We start from the raw sequence: 22,975 nt of genomic DNA, 5'->3' as shown, positions 1-22,975 counted from the left end.
GATCCCCGAAACCCCACCACCTCAAAGGTGAGCACTTCCTTGCGGAAGTTGGCTGCCGTGCCAAAGCCGACGGGTAGATCGATCTGGCCGAGGGGTTGGACTCGCTTCCCCGGCGCAACGCCATGAAATGGCGACTTGCTGGGACGAAGCTTGTTCAATCCAATCAACATGAGCTCCAAGGTGTGGGCGTACATGATGTTGAGGCTGCTGCCTCCGTCCATGAGCACCTTGGAGAAGCGGGTGTTGCCGATGATGGGGTCGACAACAAGCGGGTACCATCCCGGGTGCGGGACGTAGTCGGGGTGGTCCTCGCAGCCAAAGGAAATGGTGCCCTTCGACCAGTCGAGGTAGGACGATGTGGCTTTGGTAACTGAGAAGACTTCCCGGCGCTCGCGCTTGCGCTGCCGAGAGGTCATGTTCGTCGTTGGCCCTCCAAAGATGAAGAAGGCGTTCTCCACTGGGGGGAACTCGTCATCTCCACCTTTGTCACTAGCATCCTTCTTCTTGTCCTCGTCGCGATGCGCGACGCGGTTGTAGTACTTCTTGAGCATTTCGCATTGCTCGAGGGTGTGGTTGACCGAGCCCTTGTGGTAAGGGCACGGTTTCTTCAGCATGTCGTTGAATAGGCCGCCTACACCTCGAAGGGGGCCTCGAGGTCCTTTGCGGTCTGAGGCGGCGACGAAGGCCTCGTCGGAGTCTTCTGCCTGCCCTGGTCCATGCGGGATTGGTGGGGCCTGCTTCTTCCCTTTCCTCCCCCGCTTTTGTTTCTTGGCGAGGGCGTGGGTCTTGAGGTTGCCGCCCTCCGTGGGCGCATCTTCCTTGCACTTGTTCGGCTTGTCGTCGAAAATGGCACCAACAGCCTCCTCGCCGGCGGCGTAGTTGGTGGCAGCATCGAACAGCTCATTGGTGCTGGCGGGATGGCTTCGCGCAAGCTCGTGCACCAGGTTCCTGCACGTTGTGCCCTCGAGGAAGGCGTTGATGACCTCGACGTGTGTGACGCTGGGGAGCTCGGTGCATTGCTTGGAGAAGCGCCGCACGTAGTCGCGCAGGGACTCATTGGATTTCTGGCCACACCCTTTGAGGTCCCAGGAGTTCCCAGGACGCACGTACGTGCCCTGGAAGTTACCCACGAAGATCTGGACCAAGTTGGCCCAGTTATGGATCTGGTCCGTGGTCAAGTGCTCGAGCCATGTTCGTGTGGCGTCAGCAAGATGAAGGGGAAGGTTGCGGATGATAACCGTGTCTTCCGTCGCACCGCCTAGCTGGCATGCTAGGCGATAGTCGTTGAGCCAGACAGCAGGATCAGTCTCACCCAAGTACTTGACGAGGGTGGTAGGTTGTCGAAAGCGCGGGGGAAAAGGAGCGGTTCGAATCTCCCGGCTGAACACCCGGGTGCCCGGAGGCTCCGGTGACTCACCCCTGTCGTGCTAGGGGTCGAAGTGTCCACCCCGTCGAGGGGTGTACTTCCTGCCATTGATTATGTAGCGGGCGTCGCCGTCGCCGGCATGCACGCGGGTGTCATGGAGTCGCTCCCTCGCGGGAGCCTTTCTGATGCAGTCGTGCACCGAGGGTGCCTTCGCGTCATGCGCTACGGCTGCCTTTCCGTTCTCCCCTGGCACCATGCACCGAGGCCTCGTGGTCCTGGCGTGCAGTCCCACCGGGCTGCTTCGGGGCCATCGAGCGCATGCGAGACACAGAGCTCTCGGCTTGCTGCACAGCGGCTTGCTCGATGAGCGCCTGTGCCTCGCGGCGCAGGTTGCGACCCGAAGTCGTCGACGGCTCAGGCATCGCTTGGAGTAGGTAGGCCGCAGCGATGAGTTTCTCGCCGGCTGTTTTCAATTCCGGAGGTTTGTCGACATTGTCATCGGCTAGGATCCGCTCCCGAGCAACGCGAGCCGCCGCCTGGGCATGTGCGCCACGCGCGGTGCGCTGTTGTTCGAGTGCGATGCGCAGCTCCTGGGTCTGCCGATGCTGCTCGTCGAGCTTGGCTTGAAGATCCTTGAGCTGCGCCAGCTGTGCTTGCCTTGCCGCCGAGCTTGATGAAGAAGAAGGGGCCGCAGGCGGCACCACCGGTTGGTTCGCCTATGCGTCTGCCCCGCCGTTCCCGTCGTCAACCGGAACGTTGTCCTGTTGCCCTTCCGCGAGATGGACCATGAAGCACTCCCGGGCGGGATCGTAATCCCCCTCGCTGGAGTCTTCGGAGCAGGTGAGGCAGTAAGCCGTTGCCAGCTGGAACGAGCGGAAAATGTCGGGATCGCGGACCCCGGAGTAGTCCTCGGCCTCCTCGGCCGTGAAGTTGTTCATGAAGAAGTTGATGTCGTCGGCGATCGAGCTCGCCGTCTCGGGGTAGGAGTCGTTAGGAGATGATGCGATGAGGCTGCGGATCGACAGGAGATGATGACCCGGCAGGTCCTCGTACTCGGTGAAGTTGGTGCTGGATGAAGAAGCGTAGGACGCAGCGTTGCGCATCCCGATGGGGAAGGGCGACGCCGAAGTCGCGCCCCCCGGGAGGCACTAGGGCTGCGGTCGATGATGGTGCCGGCGCTGCCGACGCCGAAGCACGTGATGACGAAGCGATGCCCCCGTCGGCCGCGACGCTGAGCCATGACATGGCAACCTCCACCCACGTAGGGGAGGTGAGGCATGCCGTCCGGCGCCGCTTTGCGCGCGCTTGTCGCGAGTGCTGGCCCGAGCGCCTGTTGCGCCGGTCTGGCGAAGTCGTTGTGTCCGGGTTGCGTCTGGACGAGAGTAACTCCATGAGGTAACCATTGCCGGTTGCTCTGAACTCGAGACTCCCGAACCAGATCACGTATCCTGCTGGGGGCGGATCCGAGACGCCCATGGGGAATGGGTTGGATCTGCTCGCCATCCCTGGAGATCAAATGGGAACAAAAGAGAAAATGTCACGCAGCGAGCCCCTACATGGCGCGCCAACTATCGGTGTCCTAACCCGAGGGTCCGGATCCCAACTAGTAATGCTGCGTGTTTCCTCGTCCCAGATGTTGATGCAAGAGGCGACACAGTAACTCACGGGATTATCCTGGTTCCGGCCACGGGGCCGTACATCCAGCAAAGGGGGTGTGCGAGGGCACTGTATTATCTTGCACCGGAGGTGCCTGTAGTAGGGGGTACATGCGTGGGGAGAGAGGGAGGGAAGCTCCCAGGTCTCGGCTAGAGGAGGAGTCGATTGAGGCGAGTGCCAATATCGGGTGCTCAGTCGTGCTGAGTGTTGTGTTGTCCAGGACGTCCCCATTAAAAGGAAACCCGCCTTCTCCTTTTATAGTCACAAGGAGGGACGGTGTACATGTGCAGGGGATCGTGGAAGTCGTCGTTTTCCCCCGAATCGCGGGGGTGCAGTGGTCGAACACTGTAGGAAGTACACTATGGGCATGGCGTCGGGTGTGGCAGTCGTCCTGGGTATCGTCCTTGGTCTTGCGGAGTTCGCGCCAGTGTCCTGCTAGCCCCAGCAGGCGGCGTGGTCGTTGCTGTAGGGTGTACAGTCTTCCAAACGCGGCGTGGTGATGTTCCGTGGGCCCTACAGGTCAAGGTCTTGCGTATATATGTGCACCAGCGGCGATGAGGCGCGTGGCGGTCCCGGACCCCTCTGGACGTAGTGCTGGCGTGTGCACTAAGGAGGTCCGGGGGTCACGTGGAGATCCCGGACCCCTCGAGGGGGGAGGTCTTGGACCTCCGGCTGCTAGTGCAAAGCGTCCCTCCTTGAGGGGCACGTGGCGACACCGGACCCCTTCCTGAGCAGGAGGCGGTGTGACACCCTAGGTGTCTGCACATTAGTGTTACATACCTTTTGTACATCATGTGCTTGTTTTGCTTGAAAAAGGACCTTTTTGTAATTATTAAAGGTTATATGTGTAATTATGATTTTATGCAAGGTCCTTTCTGCAGTTATATTTGAATTGGGTGTGCAATTATAGCTTTTATGGAGGGTGTTTTTGCAAAATGTGGTGTAATCATTACATGGCAGGAAACTTTTCAAATCAGCCCAAGTTTGAAGTGAAATTTCATTGAAAAAGACAAGTTCCTTTGAATTCAAATTCCTTTCTATGTTTTCAAAATTAGCTCTCTATCCTTTGATCAAATAAATTTTTGCTCAACATCAAAGTTGTAGATCTGGAAAAGTTGAACAACTTTCATGTTGGGCACTTTTTCATCTGAGCTCTATTTTAAAAGTTATCTCTGGTTTACAGACTAGTCTCTGGAATTTTCAGAAATTGCAAAATGATCCTTTCTTCCACCTCCAGCTCCCTGCTCTGTTTTCCCCCGCCGCCGCTGTGCAGTGCCGTCGCCGGCGCAGTGGAGAGCCTGCCCGGCCATGTTCTGAGTCGCGCTGGCTCCCACGCGTCGAGCTGCCCCTCCTCCACCACCCTTGGCTGCGCGCTAGAGCCTCCCCTGCAGTGCCACGCCGCCCAGAGCCGCCGCATGGTCGTCACCTCACCGTCGCCGTGGCCCGGCCAAGGCAGAGGCCACCGCCCTCCCCTAGCGCGCGCCCGAGCACTACAAATACCCCAGAAACCGAATCCCCTCGCTCTTTTGCTCTCTCCTCGCCCCCACGCCCCAGAACAGCGCCGCCGCCCCGCTTGAACGCCGACGAGCTCCACCCCGCCGTCGCCCCGCTATTCCAGAGCCGTTCCGCCCAAATCGACCACGCAAAGAGCTTTGCCTCCCTCTTGCGCAGCTCACGGGCTACTTCCCGTCGACCATCATCCACCGGAGTCACCCCGCCGCCGTAGCCGAGCCCCGCAAGCCGCCGCTCGCCGTCGACATCCGCTTTCCCGACCACCCCAGCCTCGATTCCAAGCACCCAGAGGTGCGCCTTGGACCCCTTTAGCCCCCACTCCTGTTTTCCCTCACCGCCGGTGACCCACTCGCCGGGAAACGGCCGGTCAACCACCGCCTCCCCTCTCTGACCCGGCCCAAGTACCTCGGGTTGAAAGAAAAGAAAACCCAGGGTGTTCTTTGAATAGTCAGTGACACATTTGAATAGTGCTCTAAGGACTTCTTTGTAATTTCTAGCTGAGAACTTTGAAATTCAGTAGAAATTCGTAGGAGATTCTTAAAATAGCAAATCTTGATGTTCTGGAATCCTTGTATAAAGATCTTTGCAGTAGAACCATAATATGGTAGGTTTTTGTTGCAAGTTTTTTCTGTATAATTGGTTTTGTGTCACTAGGTAAATAAATACTAGATGTTTTATCTTTTTCTTAACTACTGTTTGAAGCCTTATCTTGCAATGAAATTTTTATGGTGATTTACTCATATGTATTTAGTGTTTCTATAAAAATTTCGTGCTCAGTTCTCATGTGTAGCTATTTATTTGATTTAATGTTTGTTTAGTAGACTTTATTTATGGTAAATAGTTTCTGTTCTTAATAAATCATGAATATATTTCTGCATGTTCTTATTGAGTATCTTAGCTTGTCCAGGAAGTTTGAGACCCAGTTCATGAATATAACAGGAGCTAAAAATTAATCTTGCGAATCTGTTGTTCTGTTTTGTTTATTGTCTCATAATTATTTCTGTATAGATAAAATCATGAAAAATTCACAGTAGCTATTTAATTTCTGTGTCGACCTTTTGTTAAATTTTGAGGTTTTTCTTTGCTATAGTTTGAACTAGATAATTAAATCTTGTTCTAGGTGCTGTCTGAATGACTGATTTGTTATGAATAATTGGCTACATGTTTTGGAATGAATTTTACAGAAGAGCTTACTATGTTCATGTTATGTTTATGGTAATTTTTTCTAAATTTATTTTTTTTTGTGCTTTGAGTTGTTTATTTATTAGCCCCACTTATTTATGAAGTTAGTAAACTTCATTTGTGCTGTTGATCATGATGCCGTGTGTAGTTAGAATTGTTATTTAACTACTCTATAAACGATTGCCCATGTGTGTTTATAATTCTGTTCTTGTATTACATATAGATACGACTGCTTTGTCGGACGGGACGTACGAGCTGATCCCGGTAGTCTGACGGAGGTGATCCAGAAGTCCAGGCTGAACACCGCTGAACTAACTTAAGCCCCGAACCAAAGTTCGGAAGAGCCTAGAGCTGAAATAGTTAGCGACTACCGAGAAGGCAAGCCCCGGACATAACCTATATTTCAAATTATTATCATTTACTGTTATTATTTACTTGTGCATTTACAGTTCTTAGGATTTGAATTGAAACCCTAGATGTATGATCCTAGGAACCTATGTACTGAATACTAGACCTGAGTTCGACTACTTGCTAAGCTTATAGGCCCGGTACAAGTCGAGTGATTGCCTGTCACTCGCGAGCTTTATAGGAATTGCTTGTTTACTTTCTGTTATCAATATAAGGACGACGGACGGGGTCGTGTTCGATATCATGACCTTTGGTGAGACCCCGTCTGTATTGATGAACTTGCTAAGGTCGCGGTGTGTGGTAGTGCTGGTTAAGTTTTTGAACGTACTAGCCACATGCCGTAAATATGGTACGCGGTAAGCCTAGTAACCGATTGGACCGGGGAGTGGATATATCTTTCACTCTCTCTTAGTGATAGGTTTTATTTATGTTTATGTTGCGCAACACCGCGGCTGCAGGGAGGAAGTTGGTGCCCTGTAGTCGGGGAGAGTGACCCTATCCACAAGCCGGAAAGAGAGGCAAACGGTTGTTTGGAAACGACCCGACGGTGTTCCAGACGTGTGTGTTAGGTTTGCCTGGCCAGGTTAAGAAATTCGATTCGAATCGTCTGCTTCTCACAGTTTGGGACTGCTTGATCTCTTTGCCACACAGAGTAATAAGAGCAACATTATGATATTAAATTTTGATGTTTGCTTAAAGATCTACCATGGTTGATTAGTAGTTGCTTACCTAGAATGGTTAATCTACTAGAATCTTGAAAGCTAAAATTTGAAAGTAAGGACCTACTCTTTATTGCTTTTCAGCAAAAAGGAAACCAGAGCCTTACAAACCTTGCATAGTCTAGCTACAGTGGGTTTAGTATACCCGTTGACGGTTAAGTCTTGCTGAGTATTAGAATACTCAGCCTTGCTGTTGAACTTTTTTTCAGGTATGAGTTTTGAGGAACAGATCGCTAGCTTGACCTACCCTTGCTCGTTGCCTCCTGGCTGGTCCGTAGAGTGGGATACGTCTTCGGCCGGCAATGACTATGACGAGTGATACCATGCTTGGGCTAGCCTGGCATCCTTTTGTGATGTGTTGTAGCCGTCGTGTTTTATCTTCCACTGTCTAAACTCTGAACTTAAGTTATGGCTTGTATAACTGCTTTACTTAAGTTGGTTTTGTAATAATGGTTTGAACTGGTTTGTAATCATTACTATGTCTGTGTTGTAAAATGGTGGTTGTAATATCTCTGGACTCGCCTTCGTGCAGGGTATGCTTGTTCGATCCGAGAACCGGTGGTTGTATCGGGACGTTACCCGACAGACCAAGGATTGTTCCGTTTGAAGTGCGTTTGAGCCGGTGTTGCCTTTATGGTGATGGCCTGCGCACTTGAGCCGGGATAATTCAGGTGGTTCTGCCACAGGCGGCCCCGGGGCCATGCGTGTGGTGAGGTGGAGTCCGGACAGCCGGAGTTGGCAGAATAGTAACGGGAGCAGTGCCGAGCCCGTCTCGTCCCGTGTCGCAGGTTCCACAGTGCTGCCACAGCGTCCGGGATGGCGGAGCAGTGACCAGAGTTAGTGGACGGGACTCCGGTCACAGCCACTGTGGGGAATGGCAGCCTGACGCCGTCTGTCCCGGGTGCTGCGGAGGAGTGGTTGGCATTTAATGCCTCCGTACGATGGGCGGGTGAGCGGAAGGGCCGTTTGTCCTTTACGTCGACGGGTGGCCTCGAGCGAGGCGGAGATGATTCGCCCTGTTCGAGGGTAGGTTCGCTACCCTCGAGGGAGGCAGAGATGTCTTGCCTGCTCGAGGGTAGGTTCGCTACCCTCGAGCGAGGCGGAGACGCAGGGCGCAGTTGAGGGTCTCGATGGGAACACTTGAGCGAGACGGAGATTACCCCGCGGGTCCGAGGGGGGGTGCAAATGGGCCGCATGCTGGGCTTCTTTGAGTCCTTTTCTTTCTTCCAGGTTGGAAGGAGGCCGTAGGCCTTTGTGGGCCCAGTCGCCTAACATTTGTTTGCGTTTTTAGGGTGACCTTAGTACCCCGATTAGGGTGTGCCTAATCGTGGTACCCGACAGATTCTCTAAAACAACAAAGTGCAGTGGCATGTGCATCGAGCACGGTAACCTCGTGCTCGAACTAGACCTAACATGCCTTAGGGAATTAGAAATGCCAGGACTATCTCCTGGTACATCACTGAGTGCATCTGGGATACTTTCTTTTCTTAATGGCCTCGAGCCCCGCATCCTTCGCACGTCGTGCCCTCTCTCACTTTCTCTCTCTATCCGCCTCACACTCCTCCGCCTCCTTATGTTTCACTGCTTCAATCCTCTTTCGGATCTCTTGCTGCTCTATCTTGTGTTTCTCTTTCATTTTTTCCTCATGCATCATTCGCTGCCACCTTTCCGCAGCGCACCTTGCTTGCCTCTGAACGTAGTCCTTAGCTTTCGGCGACTGCTCCATGTCCAACCACTACACGAAATCGCAAAGTGGCGGCGGGGTCTACAGCCCGTCGAAGTTACGGAGGGCTGATTGAAACGAATAACCGCTCAAATCAGCTAGTAGAAGGTATTACCTTTGCTCTTTGCTTGCACACACGTTTGGCCTCTCACAAACCACCGCCCGCTTGATCAGTGAAAGGAACCACAACCAACTTACAGCATTTTCAGATTCAACAAAAGCGAAGGCAATCGGCACAACCTAGTTATTTGCGTCCACCCCAATGCAAGTGAACATCTGACCTTTATACATTCCTGTAAGAAATGTACCATCGACGGAAAGAACTGGTATGCAGTGTTTGAAAGCTTGAATCATGCAACCAAAGGATTAGAACGCACGCCTAAGAACTCTATCACCATTAGCATTCTGGTAGTCATCTATATCAATTATAGTTCCAGGGTTTCTACTCTGTAGTAGTGCCAGGAGATGTGGGAGGTGGTGGTACGAATCCTTGTACGAGCCGAACCTCCAGTCAAGCGCCTTCTACTTTGCTCGCCATGCCATGTCATAAGATATTTCATAGGAGTACCTATTTGATATTGCAAGCATAATCTGGAAAGGTGAGATGGAAGTCTTCTTCACAATTTCTCCATACATCACAGTAGCCACAAATTCTGCTGTCATGTTTCTCTGCTTCACAACAGTTTTTGAAAGCTTGCACGAGTGGGCAACGACGATCGAGGCCACAAAGTTGCTCTCAGCCTTCGGCAGATACCCGTGAACGCGCCAGGGACAACCCGGGGCGAGACACTTGAAATCATAAGTGGTCGGATTGGAAACGACCACCTTGAATGGTTTGTTTTCTAAGAAAGACCACTTCTTAATAGCATGCTACAAGTGCTTCTTATCATGAAACAATTGACCACTTGTGATCTCCATTGCCCCAATCCTGAGGGATAGTATCTTCATTTTCAAATAAATGACCATCTCTACCTTCAACAAAGGTTTTGTACTCCTCGTCATCTAGATCCATTTCATCAACTATTGTCTCATCTAATTCCCCTTGATCTGCAATCATGTGACCTCCGAATTCCCAATTGCCAGTTTTAGTTTCATGCTAAGCTTGTTGGTGGACTTCAGGCTGCGACTGCTGATCCTCTGCAACTGAATTTTCAGGAGGCCACTTGATTTTAGCGACCATCTCAGTTGCAGCAACGGCATGGCTACTCTCCCCTTGAGTTTCGTTAGCTAGTTCTTGCTGAACGAGCACAACAAGAGGGAATTTCATTTTGTTGGTAGCCATATGGACCAAAGCACGCCAACATTTCGAGTTGCTCATCTCACAAGTTCCCACCGCCAACCATGTTCACGTAGTCTTGGAACCACCCCACTAACTTTGATCCTCCAGTAGCTTGGGTCAACTTGCAGAAAAATCATGCATCCAACCTAATACATCCGCATGACGCATTTGCAATGGATTCGGAATTGTTGTATCTACATACTGAAACTGACTCAAATCTACCCCGGAATCGCAATAATTAATGAATCCGTTGCCATGATGAACTCTGATATTTACTAGTTCCGAACTCATTCCTGATAATGAACCACATAATCTCACGTTAGACGACACTCCTTGATACTTTTTATTTAATTCAGGTGACATCATGTTCTAAAAGTCAAATCCATATATCACTAAATTCATTCTATTCAAAACGATATTACATTTCCTAATCGAAGTCACTGCATACTCAGAATTAAACAAATAAGAGATTTATAAAATTTAGAAACTAAACTACTCATATAGTCTAATCATGGTCTTTAATAATCACTATAACTCCAATTAACAAAGACTTGTTCAAAAAACTCACCTTCGAAACGATGCAATCACTACTCGTCGTGGTCGGAATCGAGGGAGCAAAGGCTTCGGCCGCACGTGCCCCACCACGCTTCCGGGCTCGCGCAGCGCCGCGCCCCGGCCGCCCGCGGCACCGGCGTCGGGGAGGCCCGAAGGGGCCTGCCGGCCCCGCCCGCCGGCTGTGCGCCGCCCAACGGCCGGCGCCTAGGCGGAGGGGCGCCGCGGCCTGGGCCGGGGCGAGCGGAGGGGCGGCGACGGTGGCCGGGCGGAGGAGCAGACACCGGCGGCGCTGGCTCGGCGGAGGGGCGGCGCCGTGGCTTGGCTCCCAGGCAGAGGAGCGGCGCCGCGTTGGTCGAGGGTCGGGCGGCGGTAAATCTCTCGCGGTGAAAGGCCGAGACCGCCGGGGGGGGGGGGGGCAGGGGGGTAAATGTCCGATAGGCCTATCGGCCACGGAGCAGCTGACTGGCCCCCTATCGGCGCGACTAGGCTAGTCGGACAGGGAGGGGCCGACTGGACCCATTCTCGCCGACAACCCACTTCAGCTCAACGGAGCCGATGTGGCACAGATCAGTCGGCCTTCCAATGGCCGATAGCTACCTGTTGGCAATTTCGGAGCCGACAGGTCGCCTATCGGCTATTGGTGGGCCGACTGTCACCTATTTTTGCAATTTCGTTATTTATTTCTACGATTAACTATTAAAATAATATTATTTAAAAAAAATTCTTACCTGAACGTCATCTTCAGCAATTAGACTGACAGCATAAATCAAGGATTTTTGGTCATTTATACAAGGCTAGGCGGGTCAAAAACAGAATAAATACATGATGTTACATGTAACCGCGTCGACGGATTTCACCTCAACTGCACGACTCGGGGCCCACGCCTCACCACAGGAGAAAAAAAAGAAAGAAATCTGGACAGATGCGATGGAGGGACAGCTAGGCCCCGTTTGGGAGGGCTCCCTAGCTTCAAAGCAGAAAAATACTGTAGCAGCATTGTTTATAGGAGCGGCTCCGGCCCATCATCTCCTCTTGTTTCACTAACATGCAACACTGTTCATTGAAGCTGTGGAGCCTGGTTTAGGTGGCTCCGTCGGCTCCGCGCTGCAGTGATGCTACAGTGCCAGAGCCGGAGCCGGCGGAAACCCTCCCAAACAGGCCCCTGGAATTGGGTTTTCAATCAAGCAAACAAAAGGATGTACAAGAGCAGCTACGTGCTCACTGCTTGGATGAACTGCCGGGCTGGCCCTGCTGCTGCTGGCTCATCTTCTGGTACAGCGCCACCATCTGGCTGTACGCCTCCATGCCGCTCGGTTGCTGCTGCTGCAAAAGATCCGTTCGCGTCAGCAACCACCCTTGACCCCTTAGATATCGTCTGCACGTACGCGGCACGCACGTAGATATGGATACGGTCGGCGTGCGTACCTGGCCGCTCTGCTGCGCCTGGCACGCGAGGAAGGCGGAGAAGGCGTCCGGCGGCGCGGCGCCGGCGCGGCGACGCACGCGGCGGGCTGCGGCGTGCGGTCCGCCGCCGCGCCCACGGCGGCGGCGCCGGAGGCGGCGGGGTCCCAGGGCGGCATGGCGGGGACGAAGGGGGGCATGATGAGCGGCGTGAGACCCGCGTAGGCGGCGGCGGCCGGCGGCGCGAGGGAGCCCATGTTCATCATGCCCTGGGCCATCTGCGCCATCTGCGCCATCTGGGCCATCTGCGCCATGACGGCGGACATCTGCAGCTGCGGCATCGCCATGGGCATCATCATGCTGCTCATCCGGCTCATCACCTGCACCTGCGCCTGCAGCTGCTTCAGGTAGTCGATCACCTCGTCCAGCATCGACGCCTTGTCCGTCTGCGCCAGGCCAAGGAGAGGCAACGTGAGCGCAAAGCGCGCGCGTAGTGTGTTTGTTAGTCGGATCGGTTGCGTTGTCTGAGTCGCAGCAGGCAGCAGCAGCAGCCGGCTCACCTTGCTCGAGTTCGGGACCATCTTTTGCAGCGTTTTCATCTTCTGGTTGATCCTGTCCCTTCGTTTCTGAAACGCAACACAACATAATGTTATTATTATTACATAGTACACATTATATTTTTTGTACATGTAGTACATGTTATTATAAAGAAAGTCTTGTTCCTGAGTTTTCGTGGTCCGAGGCGTTGCATGGTGGCCGAACTAGTTTTGGCCCATGGGCCATGAGCCATGCAAAGTCTGAGCAAGCTCTTGCTCTTTCAGTCTCAACCAGCAGGCAACAGCACATGGTAGTTCTGAACTGAAGCAACTAGAGCTAGCATGACATGGACATCAACCTGAAGAGGCACATTGCATCTTCTTTGGAGTCCGTCCGTGTACTAGTCGCTGGTCACACTGGGAAGCTTGGAAACCTCGAGGATTCCTCCGCGGCGACCAATTAAGCTACCCCGAGCGGCGCACGATAGCTACGTGGAGCTTATCCCTCATAGACATAGGGAAGTCATGGCCACAGTGGTAACACAGAGCCAAAAAAGTGGCAACAGGACGCAAACACGGGCAGACAGATAACACACGAATATACCGGTCTCGGCTCTGTCCCCAAACATATTCGAATGTTCCTTAAATCTTTATGGTATTCCCGCCCGCCGCTAATAAAGAAGAAAAGGATGATTTTGGCCACGTGCCATCAACGTCCACAAAAATCTGCACATATATACGCATGGATCGGAAGCGATATTTCCAGGACTCTTTTCCCCCCCTCTTGTTGAGATGAGAAATCCTCTTAGGCTACCTTGTTAGTTGAGTAAACAGCTAAACATGCAATAATAGAAGTGATTGAGCTGTTTCAATATGACAATACCCATGTTTCAAAAAAAGGCCATACCCATGTTGAAAAAGGTCGCTCGCAACTCTCGGCGTGACAACTACAGGAAGGTGGGGAATCGGACGCATGCTGGCATTTATTTGGTTCGCTGGAATTGAAAAAATGCACAGATTTGGGGCTAGCTCTTGGTGCATATAAAAATAGCTCTATTTGTATTTCTTGAAGTAGTAAATCTCGGCCAATATCAAGTGGCTTCCAACGTAACACGTCGGTAGAAGCAGTGTATAAGCAATCGGAAACTGTTTGGCGTATGGCCCATGATTTTGACACCAGAAAGCTGGGCGCTCTCGACCAAAAAAAAAAAAAACACTGCAGAAGCGTGTGCGTACGTACCATAGCGCTGGACCATGCATTTCACCTGCAACGTAGTACGTACACGTACCTATCGGCCAGTTCGTGTGAACTAGACGAGCTAGCAGTAGCATGAAAAAGGGAATTTTGAATTTCTTACACGCTCAGATTCGTTGTGGATGGCAGCAGCCCGGCTCCTCTTGGTCGAAACCGACGACCTCACCGCCCCGTCGCCGCCGGTGATCACCACGTTCTCCCCCTCGTCGCACAGGCCCTCTCTCTTTGATTTTTTTTTGTTTTTTCATTTCGGCAGCAGAGACATGCATGCATATGATGGATTCATACAAAATACAGTAAGCTTAGGGAATTTGTAATCTGCAAGTAAATCGCGCGCGCGCATATATATATATATATATATATATATATATATATATATATATATATATATATATATATATATATATATATATATATATATATATATATATATATATATGTATGTATGTATGTATAGTTGATGATCATATCAGATCAGCGTAGCAGCGGCTCAGCTAGCTTGCCTGCGACCGACGGCTGAAGCAGCGGGAGTCGCTGGCGCCTCCGCCGATGCTGGTGTTCTCCGTGTCCGGGGAGCCCTTGTCCTCGCGCTCCAGGGACGTCGAGTTGTTGGTGGTGGTCGTGAAGCCGCACACGTCGTCGGCCCCGGTGCCGCAGGCGTCCCGCGTGATCAGGGCGCTGTCGCCGCGGCGGCCGGGCGCGGTGCTCCCCTGGCTGGCGCACACCAGCCCGTCCTCGCCGACCACCCGCGCCCGCTTCCTCCTCGACGCGTCGGCGGCGTCCGCCCCCTCCGCGGCCGCCTCGTCTACCCTCGCGGCGCACGGCACCAGCGCGTCCGCGCCGGCGCGCGGCACGGCGGCGGCGCCGCCCGCCCCGACCCCGACCCCGACCCCTTGCTCGTTGCCTCCTGGCTGGTCCGTAGAGTGGGATACGTCTTCGGCCGGCAATGACTATGACGAGTGATACCATGCTTGGGCTAGCCTGGCATCCTTTTGTGATGTGTTGTAGCCGTCGTGTTTTATCTTCCACTGTCTAAACTCTGAACTTAAGTTATGGCTTGTATAACTGCTTTACTTAAGTTGGTTTTGTAATAATGGTTTGAACTGGTTTGTAATCATTACTATGTCTGTGTTGTAAAATGGTGGTTGTAATATCTCTGGACTCGCCTTCGTGCAGGGTATGCTTGTTCGATCCGAGAACCGGTGGTTGTATCGGGACGTTACCCGACAGACCAAGGATTGTTCCGTTTGAAGTGCGTTTGAGCCGGTGTTGCCTTTATGGTGATGGCCTGCGCACTTGAGCCGGGATAATTCAGGTGGTTCTGCCACAGGTGGCCCCGGGGCCATGCGTGTGGTGAGGTGGAGTCCGGACAGCCGGAGTTGGCAGAATAGTAACGGGAGCAGTGCCGAGCCCGTCTCGTCCCGTGTCGCAGGTTCCACAGTGCTGCCACAGCGTCCGGGATGGCGGAGCAGTGACCAGAGTTAGTGGACGGGACTCCGGTCACAGCCACTGTGGGGAATGGCAGCCTGACGCCGTCTGTCCCGGGTGCTGCGGAGGAGTGGTTGGCATTTAATGCCTCCGTACGATGGGCGGGTGAGCGGAAGGGCCGTTTGTCCTTTACGTCGACGGGTGGCCTCGAGCGAGGCGGAGATGATTCGCCCTGTTCGAGGGTAGGTTCGCTACCCTCGAGGGAGGCAGAGATGTCTTGCCTGCTCGAGGGTAGGTTCGCTACCCTCGAGCGAGGCGGAGACGCAGGGCGCAGTTGAGGGTCTCGATGGGAACACTTGAGCGAGACGGAGATTACCCCGCGGGTCCGAGGGGGGGTGCAAATGGGCCGCATGCTGGGCTTCTTTGAGTCCTTTTCTTTCTTCCAGGTTGGAAGGAGGCCGTAGGCCTTTGTGGGCCCAGTCGCCTAACATTTGTTTGCGTTTTTAGGGTGACCTTAGTACCCCGATTAGGGTGTGCCTAATCGTGGTACCCGACAGATTCTCTAAAACAACAAAGTGCAGTGGCATGTGCATCGAGCACGGTAACCTCGTGCTCGAACTAGACCTAACATGCCTTAGGGAATTAGAAATGCCAGGACTATCTCCTGGTACATCACTGAGTGCATCTGGGATACTTTCTTTTCTTAATGGCCTCGAGCCCCGCATCCTTCGCACGTCGTGCCCTCTCTCACTTTCTCTCTCTATCCGCCTCACACTCCTCCGCCTCCTTATGTTTCACTGCTTCAATCCTCTTTCGGATCTCTTGCTGCTCTATCTTGTGTTTCTCTTTCATTTTTTCCTCATGCATCATTCGCTGCCACCTTTCCGCAGCGCACCTTGCTTGCCTCTGAACGTAGTCCTTAGCTTTCGGCGACTGCTCCATGTCCAACCACTACACGAAATCGCAAAGTGGCGGCGGGGTCTACAGCCCGTCGAAGTTACGGAGGGCTGATTGAAACGAATAACCGCTCAAATCAGCTAGTAGAAGGTATTACCTTTGCTCTTTGCTTGCACACACGTTTGGCCTCTCACAAACCACCGCCCGCTTGATCAGTGAAAGGAACCACAACCAACTTACAGCATTTTCAGATTCAACAAAAGCGAAGGCAATCGGCACAACCTAGTTATTTGCGTCCACCCCAATGCAAGTGAACATCTGACCTTTATACATTCCTGTAAGAAATGTACCATCGACGGAAAGAACTGGTATGCAGTGTTTGAAAGCTTGAATCATGCAACCAAAGGATTAGAACGCACGCCTAAGAACTCTATCACCATTAGCATTCTGGTAGTCATCTATATCAATTATAGTTCCAGGGTTTCTACTCTGTAGTAGTGCCAGGAGATGTGGGAGGTGGTGGTACGAATCCTTGTACGAGCCGAACCTCCAGTCAAGCGCCTTCTACTTTGCTCGCCATGCCATGTCATAAGATATTTCATAGGAGTACCTATTTGATATTGCAAGCATAATCTGGAAAGGTGAGATGGAAGTCTTCTTCACAATTTCTCCATACATCACAGTAGCCACAAATTCTGCTGTCATGTTTCTCTGCTTCACAACAGTTTTTGAAAGCTTGCACGAGTGGGCAACGACGATCGAGGCCACAAAGTTGCTCTCAGCCTTCGGCAGATACCCGTGAACGCGCCAGGGACAACCCGGGGCGAGACACTTGAAATCATAAGTGGTCGGATTGGAAACGACCACCTTGAATGGTTTGTTTTCTAAGAAAGACCACTTCTTAATAGCATGCTACAAGTGCTTCTTATCATGAAACAATTGACCACTTGTGATCTCCATTGCCCCAATCCTGAGGGATAGTATCTTCATTTTCAAATAAATGACCATCTCTACCTTCAACAAAGGTTTTGTACTCCTCGTCATCTAGATCCATTTCATCAACTATTGTCTCATCTAATTCCCCTTGATCTGCAATCATGTGACCTCCGAATTCCCAATTGCCAGTTTTAGTTTCATGCTAAGCTTGTTGGTGGACTTCAGGCTGCGACTGCTGATCCTCTGCAACTGAATTTTCAGGAGGCCACTTGATTTTAGCGACCATCTCAGTTGCAGCAACGGCATGGCTACTCTCCCCTTGAGTTTCGTTAGCTAGTTCTTGCTGAACGAGCACAACAAGAGGGAATTTCATTTTGTTGGTAGCCATATGGACCAAAGCACGCCAACATTTCGAGTTGCTCATCTCACAAGTTCCCACCGCCAACCATGTTCACGTAGTCTTGGAACCACCCCACTAACTTTGATCCTCCAGTAGCTTGGGTCAACTTGCAGAAAAATCATGCATCCAACCTAATACATCCGCATGACGCATTTGCAATGGATTCGGAATTGTTGTATCTACATACTGAAACTGACTCAAATCTACCCCGGAATCGCAATAATTAATGAATCCGTTGCCATGATGAACTCTGATATTTACTAGTTCCGAACTCATTCCTGATAATGAACCACATAATCTCACGTTAGACGACACTCCTTGATACTTTTTATTTAATTCAGGTGACATCATGTTCTAAAAGTCAAATCCATATATCACTAAATTCATTCTATTCAAAACGATATTACATTTCCTAATCGAAGTCACTGCATACTCAGAATTAAACAAATAAGAGATTTATAAAATTTAGAAACTAAACTACTCATATAGTCTAATCATGGTCTTTAATAATCACTATAACTCCAATTAACAAAGACTTGTTCAAAAAACTCACCTTCGAAACGATGCAATCACTACTCGTCGTGGTCGGAATCGAGGGAGCAAAGGCTTCGGCCGCACGTGCCCCACCACGCTTCCGGGCTCGCGCAGCGCCGCGCCCCGGCCGCCCGCGGCACCGGCGTCGGGGAGGCCCGAAGGGGCCTGCCGGCCCCGCCCGCCGGCTGTGCGCCGCCCAACGGCCGGCGCCTAGGCGGAGGGGCGCCGCGGCCTGGGCCGGGGCGAGCGGAGGGGCGGCGACGGTGGCCGGGCGGAGGAGCAGACACCGGCGGCGCTGGCTCGGCGGAGGGGCGGCGCCGTGGCTTGGCTCCCAGGCAGAGGAGCGGCGCCGCGTTGGTCGAGGGTCGGGCGGCGGTAAATCTCTCGCGGTGAAAGGCCGAGACCGCCGGGGGGGGGGGGGGGCAGGGGGGTAAATGTCCGATAGGCCTATCGGCCACGGAGCAGCTGACTGGCCCCCTATCGGCGCGACTAGGCTAGTCGGACAGGGAGGGGCCGACTGGACCCATTCTCGCCGACAACCCACTTCAGCTCAACGGAGCCGATGTGGCACAGATCAGTCGGCCTTCCAATGGCCGATAGCTACCTGTTGGCAATTTCGGAGCCGACAGGTCGCCTATCGGCTATTGGTGGGCCGACTGTCACCTATTTTTGCAATTTCGTTATTTATTTCTACGATTAACTATTAAAATAATATTATTTAAAAAAAATTCTTACCTGAACGTCATCTTCAGCAATTAGACTGACAGCATAAATCAAGGATTTTTGGTCATTTATACAAGGCTAGGCGGGTCAAAAACAGAATAAATACATGATGGTACATGTAACCGCGTCGACGGATTTCACCTCAACTGCACGACTCGGGGCCCACGCCTCACCACAGGAGAAAAAAAAGAAAGAAATCTGGACAGATGCGATGGAGGGACAGCTAGGCCCCGTTTGGGAGGGCTCCCTAGCTTCAAAGCAGAAAAATACTGTAGCAGCATTGTTTATAGGAGCGGCTCCGGCCCATCATCTCCTCTTGTTTCACTAACATGCAACACTGTTCATTGAAGCTGTGGAGCCTGGTTTAGGTGGCTCCGTCGGCTCCGCGCTGCAGTGATGCTACAGTGCCAGAGCCGGAGCCGGCGGAAACCCTCCCAAACAGGCCCCTGGAATTGGGTTTTCAATCAAGCAAACAAAAGGATGTACAAGAGCAGCTACGTGCTCACTGCTTGGATGAACTGCCGGGCTGGCCCTGCTGCTGCTGGCTCATCTTCTGGTACAGCGCCACCATCTGGCTGTACGCCTCCATGCCGCTCGGTTGCTGCTGCTGCAAAAGATCCGTTCGCGTCAGCAACCACCCTTGACCCCTTAGATATCGTCTGCACGTACGCGGCACGCACGTAGATATGGATACGGTCGGCGTGCGTACCTGGCCGCTCTGCTGCGCCTGGCACGCGAGGAAGGCGGAGAAGGCGTCCGGCGGCGCGGCGCCGGCGACGCACGCGGCGGGCTGCGGCGTGCGGTCCGCCGCCGCGCCCACGGCGGCGGCGCCGGAGGCGGCGGGGTCCCAGGGCGGCATGGCGGGGACGAAGGGGGGCATGATGAGCGGCGTGAGACCCGCGTAGGCGGCGGCGGCCGGCGGCGCGAGGGAGCCCATGTTCATCATGCCCTGGGCCATCTGCGCCATCTGCGCCATCTGGGCCATCTGCGCCATGACGGCGGACATCTGCAGCTGCGGCATCGCCATGGGCATCATCATGCTGCTCATCCGGCTCATCACCTGCACCTGCGCCTGCAGCTGCTTCAGGTAGTCGATCACCTCGTCCAGCATCGACGCCTTGTCCGTCTGCGCCAGGCCAAGGAGAGGCAACGTGAGCGCAAAGCGCGCGCGTAGTGTGTTTGTTAGTCGGATCGGTTGCGTTGTCTGAGTCGCAGCAGGCAGCAGCAGCAGCCGGCTCACCTTGCTCGAGTTCGGGACCATCTTTTGCAGCGTTTTCATCTTCTGGTTGATCCTGTCCCTTCGTTTCTGAAACGCAACACAACATAATGTTATTATTATTACATAGTACACATTATATTTTTTGTACATGTAGTACATGTTATTATAAAGAAAGTCTTGTTCCTGAGTTTTCGTGGTCCGAGGCGTTGCATGGTGGCCGAACTAGTTTTGGCCCATGGGCCATGAGCCATGCAAAGTCTGAGCAAGCTCTTGCTCTTTCAGTCTCAACCAGCAGGCAACAGCACATGGTAGTTCTGAACTGAAGCAACTAGAGCTAGCATGACATGGACATCAACCTGAAGAGGCACATTGCATCTTCTTTGGAGTCCGTCCGTGTACTAGTCGCTGGTCACACTGGGAAGCTTGGAAACCTCGAGGATTCCTCCGCGGCGACCAATTAAGCTACCCCGAGCGGCGCACGATAGCTACGTGGAGCTTATCCCTCATAGACATAGGGAAGTCATGGCCACAGTGGTAACACAGAGCCAAAAAAGTGGCAACAGGACGCAAACACGGGCAGACAGATAACACACGAATATACCGGTCTCGGCTCTGTCCCCAAACATATTCGAATGTTCCTTAAATCTTTATGGTATTCCCGCCCGCCGCTAATAAAGAAGAAAAGGATGATTTTGGCCACGTGCCATCAACGTCCACAAAAATCTGCACATATATACGCATGGATCGGAAGCGATATTTCCAGGACTCTTTCCCCCCCCCCCCCCTCTTGTTGAGATGAGAAATCCTCTTAGGCTACCTTGTTAGTTGAGTAAACAGCTAAACATGCAATAATAGAAGTGATTGAGCTGTTTCAATATGACAATACCCATGTTTCAAAAAAAGGCCATACCCATGTTGAAAAAGGTCGCTCGCAACTCTCGGCGTGACAACTACAGGAAGGTGGGGAATCGGACGCATGCTGGCATTTATTTGGTTCGCTGGAATTGAAAAAATGCACAGATTTGGGGCTAGCTCTTGGTGCATATAAAAATAGCTCTATTTGTATTTCTTGAAGTAGTAAATCTCGGCCAATATCAAGTGGCTTCCAACGTAACACGTCGGTAGAAGCAGTGTATAAGCAATCGGAAACTGTTTGGCGTATGGCCCATGATTTTGACACCAGAAAGCTGGGCGCTCTCGACCAAAAAAAAAAAAAACACTGCAGAAGCGTGTGCGTACGTACCATAGCGCTGGACCATGCATTTCACCTGCAACGTAGTACGTACACGTACCTATCGGCCAGTTCGTGTGAACTAGACGAGCTAGCAGTAGCATGAAAAAGGGAATTTTGAATTTCTTACACGCTCAGATTCGTTGTGGATGGCAGCAGCCCGGCTCCTCTTGGTCGAAACCGACGACCTCACCGCCCCGTCGCCGCCGGTGATCACCACGTTCTCCCCCTCGTCGCACAGGCCCTCTCTCTTTGATTTTTTTTTGTTTTTTCATTTCGGCAGCAGAGACATGCATGCATATGATGGATTCATACAAAATACAGTAAGCTTAGGGAATTTGTAATCTGCAAGTAAATCGCGCGCGCGCATATATATATATATATATGTATGTATGTATGTATGTATAGTTGATGATCATATCAGATCAGCGTAGCAGCGGCTCAGCTAGCTTGCCTGCGACCGACGGCTGAAGCAGCGGGAGTCGCTGGCGCCTCCGCCGATGCTGGTGTTCTCCGTGTCCGGGGAGCCCTTGTCCTCGCGCTCCAGGGACGTCGAGTTGTTGGTGGTGGTCGTGAAGCCGCACACGTCGTCGGCCCCGGTGCCGCAGGCGTCCCGCGTGATCAGGGCGCTGTCGCCGCGGCGGCCGGGCGCGGTGCTCCCCTGGCTGGCGCACACCAGCCCGTCCTCGCCGACCACCCGCGCCCGCTTCCTCCTCGACGCGTCGGCGGCGTCCGCCCCCTCCGCGGCCGCCTCGTCTACCCTCGCGGCGCACGGCACCAGCGCGTCCGCGCCGGCGCGCGGCACGGCGGCGGCGCCGCCCGCCCCGACCCCGACCCCGACCCAGGGCGCGAGGTGCACCGCAGGCCGAGAGAGGAAGTGCGACCGCGCGGCGGCCTCGCCGACCACCGCCTCGAGCGTCTCGCGGTCCCGGGCGGCCCCGCCGTCTCCCCCTATGCCCTGCAGGTGCGGCGGCGGCGGCGGCGCGGCGGGCGGGTGGTGGTACTTGCTCGGCGGCGACCGGTTGAGCAGCCCGTGCGAGGAGATGTTGCCCTTCTCCCACGTCAGCTCCGCCACCTCGTAGTAGTGGTCCGCCATGGGCACGACGACGGGCGCGAACGCCCCGCCGGCCGCCGTCACCGCCGCTCCCCGGTGGTGCGCGCTGCCGGCCGCGGTCGTCACCGGGTGGTTGCTAACGCCGCCGCCGCCGTCGCCGGCTGCTACCAGCGCCGGGTTGTCCAGATCCCAGCTCGGCACGCACTGGTTCATCTCCCTAGTCGCGCGCGATCGCGGGGCCGATATATACCCCCACCTATGTCGCGCGCTGCAGCAGCAGTGCAGCCTGCAGCCGCGCGTCCCTGCAGCGCGACACGACGGCACCGCGCTCGCTCGGAGGGTAGCAACGGTGGCCGGGCCAATCGCCGATCGAGCTATAGAGCGAGACTATGGTGTGAGTGTGATCAGGAGCTGCTGCTAGCGTGTCGTGTATAGCAGTATAGGCGTGTGTAGCTACTAGTATGGTGTGTGTGAAGCCGCAGGCCGGCGGCGGCGGCGGAGATGCAGATATTTATGTGCGGCCGCGGGTGGGTGGGCGCGAGGGCCGCTACGGGTGTGGCGGAGCCATGCAACGCATCGCTCGTGCGTGTGAGGACGGCGGGCGGCGGATCGGAGGAGATGGGCGCGGATAGGTGGCAGCGAGAGGGACGGCACGGGGGGAAGGGGGGACTAGGGCTCTGTGAGGAGGAGGCGGGCACGTAGCGGCCTCGGCCTCCACACGAGCGCGCGCGGAGGCAGCCAGCTTTCCCAATCCCCGTGGCCATCGTAGTACTTGCGGCGCCAGTGCCGGGCGCTGTACTTTCCGGCCGATTTTTGCACGCTCGGCTCGGCTCGGCACACGGCGGCGATCGACAGTGTGTACTTGCGCGGCGGCTTCGCGCCGTTGATGATTGCCGCCGGTGTGTCGGCAGCGCGCCGCGGATGAATGGGATCCCCGGCCCGGCCGGTGGGTGGGGCGATA

General features: G+C 53.7%; 1 protein-coding gene and 1 pseudogene across 3 annotated transcripts; both read right to left on the bottom strand.

The window, feature by feature from the left end:
- Positions 1-11,124: 11,124 nt before the first annotated feature.
- LOC120648040 lies at positions 11,125-15,962 on the bottom strand (annotated as a pseudogene).
- A 2,556-nt stretch (positions 15,963-18,518) lies between these two features.
- Positions 18,519-22,613, bottom strand: LOC120651703 (transcription factor UNE10-like). Of its 3 annotated transcripts, XM_039929301.1 has the most exons (5): positions 21,415-22,573; positions 21,091-21,210; positions 19,751-19,816; positions 19,220-19,636; positions 18,723-19,117 (listed from the first exon to the last, which is right to left on the bottom strand). In XM_039929301.1, exons 1-5 carry the CDS (start codon positions 22,225-22,227, stop codon positions 19,013-19,015), a joined length of 1,521 nt encoding a protein of 506 aa, XP_039785235.1. In that variant the 5' UTR covers positions 22,228-22,573; the 3' UTR covers positions 18,723-19,012. The 3 variants fall into 3 exon arrangements, with proteins under 3 accessions (XP_039785234.1, XP_039785236.1, XP_039785235.1); XM_039929300.1 differs by having other exon boundaries at positions 18,519-19,117; positions 19,220-19,816; positions 21,415-22,613; XM_039929302.1 differs by lacking the exon at positions 21,091-21,210 and having other exon boundaries at positions 18,519-19,117; positions 21,415-22,596.
- Positions 22,614-22,975: the final 362 nt, after the last annotated feature.

This window comes from Panicum virgatum, chromosome 9K (genome assembly GCF_016808335.1).
Source record: "Panicum virgatum strain AP13 chromosome 9K, P.virgatum_v5, whole genome shotgun sequence".
NCBI lineage: Eukaryota > Viridiplantae > Streptophyta > Magnoliopsida > Poales > Poaceae > Panicum > Panicum virgatum.
The sequence above is the reverse complement of the archived record's forward strand: the minus strand, read 5'-3'. Positions and strand labels throughout refer to the sequence as shown.